The sequence below is a fragment of the Mastomys coucha genome, unplaced genomic scaffold (genome assembly GCF_008632895.1).
Source record: "Mastomys coucha isolate ucsf_1 unplaced genomic scaffold, UCSF_Mcou_1 pScaffold23, whole genome shotgun sequence".
Classification (NCBI taxonomy): domain Eukaryota; kingdom Metazoa; phylum Chordata; class Mammalia; order Rodentia; family Muridae; genus Mastomys; species Mastomys coucha.
In genome coordinates, this window is record NW_022196906.1 from 9,922,569 (window position 1) to 9,928,568 (window position 6,000).

General features: G+C 42.7%; 1 protein-coding gene across 11 annotated transcripts in view; it reads right to left on the minus strand.

Moving 5' to 3' along the window:
• Positions 1-6,000, minus strand: part of Fat3 (FAT atypical cadherin 3) — a 591,431-nt gene that overhangs the window by 57,942 nt on the left and 527,489 nt on the right. For all 11 annotated transcript variants that reach the window (XM_031346174.1, XM_031346182.1, XM_031346176.1 and 8 more), the window contains 2 exons: positions 1,875-2,264; positions 254-468 (listed from right to left, as the gene is read on the minus strand). In XM_031346174.1, the coding sequence (XP_031202034.1) occupies positions 254-468; positions 1,875-2,264 (605 nt within the window). The remainder of the gene's footprint in view (positions 1-253; positions 469-1,874; positions 2,265-6,000) is intronic.

Sequence of the window (6,000 nt, forward strand, 5' to 3'; positions counted from 1 at the left end):
TTCTTCAGAAGTCTATACTACTGTAAGGAAAGCAATTGTTAGTAATTTATATCTCTATATAAATTAACCTGTAAAATTCCTTGTAATACATAAACTAGAGAAGGAGCTACTGAAAGCCCCTGTGTGATGGACTTTGAGGGAGGTGCACAAAATCATTGAAAGGGGGAGTGGGAACAAACTCCGAGACAGGCCTCGTTCATTTCTTCACTGTGAGGATGCTTTGTCCCAGAATCTGGATGCCGCTGGCACCTACCAGAATGACAGAGTCCCCCTCTAAGGCATCCTCACTGATGACAGCACTATAGACATCTTGGCTGAACCGAGGAGGGTTATCATTTACATCTGTGAGGTCGATGCTGACAGTGGCTGCAGTGCTGAGGGCTGGCGTGCCCCCATCTTTAGCTTCCACCACCAGGTAAAATCTCCTGCACACTTCATAGTCCAGCGCTTCCAAGACAGAAATGCCCCCTTTGAAGGAAAATAGGAACGTTGAAGGAACTTTATATTTTGTTACAGGAAAACCTGAGTCAGTTGTTCTATAGGCACAGCACTGTTTGTATCATCTGTGGCCAAGGCCACGTGTTTGAGAGTTTGTTCATTGAGTGCCTGAGAGCAGCCTAAAAGTCTGATTAACACCATCAATTAAAGCACAGCTACCCACCAGACACACGTCTAAAGCCACGGACAGGGTTTGCCATGATAATTTCAAACATCTTTGAGACAACATGGAAGGCTCTGCTTGTGAGGCTCGAGAGCTGAGCAAGGAGAAGCACCCCAGGGAGTGTCTCTCCAGTCCCTGAGTGGACCCAGGGGAAGGAGAACAAATGATGTGTGGATGTGACCCTGTCATCAAGAAATCACCCACAGCTGACATGTGATTGAATTAAAGTGCACAGCTGCTTTGCCAACTTATAATGCAGCCATCAAAAACTATTATCCACAGAGGCCAAGACATGGGGAATCATAAGGCAGGATGACATGAAGTAAAAGGAGCTGCCTGGAAATCAAACTCATGGTGTTCACACGCATATAGCCTAGATGATCCTACATCCATAGGATCCACGGAGACATCCATAATGTCATTTAAACTAAGCAAGCAGAACAAAAGAAGGCTGATAGTTGTGGTCAACACATGAGTAAAATGGGCTCTGAGAATGGGTCACCCCCTCTTTTCCCAGCATTGTCTGGTAGTGACCCTGTGCAATGCTCTCAAGCTAGTAGCTAGTCATTGTGTCCCCAAACAGTTGCTAGGTTTTATCTTTCTCCAACTTGGGAAATAATTATTAGGACAAATGAGAGGGTCATTTTCTTGGACATATCCAGTCAGAGAACTTCTCTAGGGCTAAGACTACCAATAGGCTCCTTCAAATTTAGTGGAAAGCAAAATGGAGCCCATTTGGATCCATAGTTGAGTTTTCTGAGCACTAACTACTCCTTGCCAGTTTAGTTTCACAGTGCCAGATTTAAACTATCCTTAGTTATCTCCCCATGGTGGTCTTATAGAGTGGTTGGAGCTGGACAAAGCTAGTGCATGTCCTGTCACATACAGTTTACTTTGAAATAATGGCCCTAATATCTCAACACTTTCTGCTGGGAGGATCTGTTAATGCAGCCCCCCAATCATACTTTTGCCTTGTTTACTCAAGGGTACATATATCTTTAAGGCCTCCTATATCTTTACATTTGTATAGTAGTTATGTTGTGACAGGGTTAGAGTGTGCATTTCTGAGTCAGAAAGATCATTTGTAGGAACAGGGTACTGAGGTCTACATGAAGGCCTTGGTGTGGAGGAAGGGGAACGCATAGATCCCACCAAGAAGGGTGATGGGTTGGAGAGTAAACAGGAAATATTATTAGCATTGCTCTTTACCCACCTGTCTTTGGGTTGATCCTAAATTTCCCTTGTTCATTCCCAGACCGGATGAGATAAGTTATCTCAGCATTTGTACCAATATCTTTGCTGGTGGCAAAAACAGACAGGACTTGGGTGCCAAGGGAAGTGTCCTCAGGCACTGTTACCAGGTAGTCTCTCCTCTCAAACACAGGCGGGTTGTCATTAATGTCCAGGACAGTGATGGTGACAGAGGCAAGAGAGGAGAGGGACTGTCCGGGACTCTGGTCTGTAGCCCGCACACTGATGTTATAGAATGACTGCTGCTCTCGATCTAGAGGCTGTTCCAGAACGATGACACCAGAGGAGCTGTCAATGGAGAAGACTCCACTGGCTGAGTCCTCCAGGGAGTACAGAACCTTCCTGTTGATGCCTACAGGAAATGACACAAGAATGAAGAGACAAAAACATGGGACAAAGATATTGTGCTTTCCTGACTTACGAAAGCCATCTAAGAAAAAGTCACTGTAGATGCTTGTAGCTCTGACCTTACAGAAATGCAGTCTTCAGTTTACAAAATATATAATGAAATTAAAACCGGGAAATTGAGAACAAATGCCCAAATTTTTTGGTTATTGTTAATATATAACCTCCACATTAATTTTCCCTGAGCAAAATTCAGATGCCACTAGATGTGTAGATAAGCAATATAACCCCAAAAAAGCATAGAATAATTAACCACTTTTCCATGTATTCATTGAGAATCTACCAAGTACTTCAGGAGGTGATGATAAGAGTCTGAAACCACTTTACAGCTTTGAGAGGAGAATCATGGGTCAGGCCTTGAGCATGAACAGGATTCTTCCAGGTACTGCTCATTAACAGGTTGCAGGCCAGCAATAAGACTGCCCTCCCCATCAGGAATGTAGGCATAGCATAATGGCAGATTGAGCAAGGGTCCAGTATTGGTAGTGATTAGAAACCACTGGATTCCATCTCTTCTGCATCCCAAGTAGTAGCAGGGGAGGAATGTGAGCTGCGTGCTGAACTTGGAGGTGGTAGGGAAGAAATGATTTCTGATGGTGGGGCTGGCAGTACAAGGGATACCACAATAAACAGGCTTCAAACCTGACTCCGTAGTCTGAGCAGCTGGAAGAGGGAGGTCCCCATTGTTGAGAACGAGATAGACATGGGAGAATTAGGCTTGGGGTGACAGGCCAGAATTTTCATGTGAAATTGAGGATGGGCACTTGATATTTAATAGAACTGTTAGGTAGAAGAGTCTGGAGTTCAGATAACAAGCTCAAACTGGAGCTATACTTTTGATTATCATCAATTATGACTAATACACAAAGCAATGAATGTTTGTGGCCATGATGATCACAGAGGAATAAAAGAACTCTGAGGGCCAGCAAGCCTGGGAAGCGCTAGCTGCAGGTTATATGAATCAGTGATCTTAAGAAATGTGTTTAGCTCTCAAAATGTCATCTTGACATACACTCAAGCAAAAAAAAAAATCAAGCAAGAATTGTCTACCACCAGGTTTCTGAATGACACCTGCCTGAGGTTAGATAATTCCAGTCCTTCCAAATGGGTTATGAAGCTAAAGATTTGCCTCAACCTGTAAAGTTCATTAGGCAGAAATTAGAATGAATTTATTGGTGGAAACAGTTCCATTTTGATCATAAAATGCTCTTTAAAAAAGATTTTAATTTAATATTTTAGTTATGCCTTTTATAATATTTTATGTATATGCCTTTTTGTGAGTATGCACAATTTTGGGTGGATATCTGTTGAGGCTGAAAGAGGGTGTCAGATCCCCAAGAGCTGCCCAATGTGGATTCTGGGAATCTAACTCTGGTCTTTGGCAAGAGTAAGAACAGCAGGCTCAGCCCTCATAAATACTGTCAATGAAGACAGTCATCTGCCAGAGGCCTTTGGCTTGATGACCATCTGCAATGCTGTTTTTGAATCGTGGGACCTGGAACACAAGTTTTTTATAGGGGAAGTCTTCACTGTATATTTGCGATCATGACACCTCACCAAGAGGGCAGGAATTTGGCAGATAAGAACTAAACATTTTACTTCCCCATGTATAGTTTCCTTGAAGAATAAATTCCCATCAAGCCAATAAAATCAAGTATCTGGAAGGGATGCCATAAATTGCCTTGTGTGGCTTTGACTAAAAAGCCTGTGCAGAGGACTTGTTCCTGGTCCCATTCTCAATAGTCCATTTTTTCCCACCCCATTTTTCATCATCTACTTTCATTTCTGTTGCAAAACAACTCTCATTATAAACATCAACCTTTAATATTTGTACTCAGACTAACAACAAGGTTTTCTTACTTCCCTTCTTGGGAACTATGGCTTCAGGGATGCCTTATGGCTGGAAGGACTAGAAGACTAAATTCTCTCATAGATATTCCTGATGGGAGCAGGCAGACATGCAGAAGAGATAAAGTTTGTTCCCTGAAAACAATTGCCTTGCTGGTGTCAGAACAGGTGCTCTGGATGTCACCTACGCTGATCAGTGTTCTCAGGACACTGTGCAAAGTCAGGAGGTGTGTTTACAGAAACAGAAACACATCAGTGAATGACATGAATACACCACACAGGTTTTCAAATCAAACACATTCCCTAAAGGTTTGAATTCCACCCCTAGCATATGGCACACAGCTCTTGCCAACAAGAGAAGGAAACAGAAGACCCAGAGACTCTCATGTGAGTATTTGCTGGGAGGTACTAAATGAATTTCACTGGTGCAGGAGCCCAGGGCTGGTGGCCTGGCCTGAACTTATCAGCATCTATAGACATGAGGGATAACAAGTAAGTCCTATTTTCCATGGATCCCTTGCTCAGCATCCTGGAGGTGTTGAGGAGATCTGCTCATTGTATTTCATCTCTTCAGACCCAAAGGTCAGTTAGGGAAGATGGCAACCTCTGATTCACTGGTCAAAAGCAAGTTAAATTAAGAGGGACAAGAAGGGGTGGCTCACAACAAGGCCAACTGAAGTGTGCCTTTAATGGGAGCCTGTGTTTCCTTTATTGGGACGGGTAGTTGGTGTATCGTTTGAAACAACACGTTCCAGATCTGCACCTTTCCCCTCCAGCCTCCTGGCTAGACTCCACCTCTCTAACAGGAGATGTTATTCTCCTAACTCCCTGCTGGCCCTGATGGAGGAGAGTTACTTTTACAAGGGTCTTATGAGTAAGCCACACTAAGACCAGAGAACAACTCCAGGCTGATTCTGTTCATTTAGACTTGGTGACTTAGTGCCAAGGTCTTTTGCTTTACTTTAGCACAAGACTCCTTCATCCTATTAGTACCAAATGGTTGTAAGGGGTCCTTAATAATGAAGTATGGGATAGATAACACAGGAAGAGCTTATTTTAACAGGTTTTCTTATTTAGCCTTTCTAAAAAACATTTTTATTTATTCTTTGAAAAATCCACCCATGTATTTGATGTATTTGATAATATCTATCCCTAACACAGGATCATCATCACTTCTCTTGCCCAACTTTATGTCCTCTTTTATATTTAGTTCTTTACTGAGTCTAATTAATTCTGCCCATGTGCATGTGAGTGTTGGTTCTTTTGCTGAGGCAGGGGGAACACTCCTAAAGAAAATGACTTTCTCTCCCTGGTAGCCATTAACTGCCAATAGCTCATCAGAGAGTTGTGAATCTCAGGTGACTGTGGTTAAAACTGACATCCATGGAGTGCTGCTGCTGCTGGTGGTTGTGCAGGTGGTGGTGGGTGTCTAATTCACTCCCGGAGACTGTTGTAGGAAATCCTGAGCTGCTCAAAATAGTCCATAACTATAGTTTTGTTGCTCTTATGAATCTTATTGTAAGTACTATGTTTTCCAGTGGTATCCCCTGTAAAAGGATCATTCAATCTCCAAATGGGTTGTGACACACAGGTTGAGAACCACTGCTGTAGGGTCTCCATAGACAAGAAGTCCTTCACCAAATGTAATAATCCATAACCTTCTTATCTCAATAACCATGACTAAAATAAACCTTTGTTCTTCATAATCTAACCAGCCTGTGATATTCAATTATAGCAAAAGAAACAGACTACGGTCGTTGCTGACTTCTCACTTCCTGCAGACAGAAGCCATAGTTGTGGCAGATGAGGGTGGAACTCTTTTTTTTTTTTTTTTT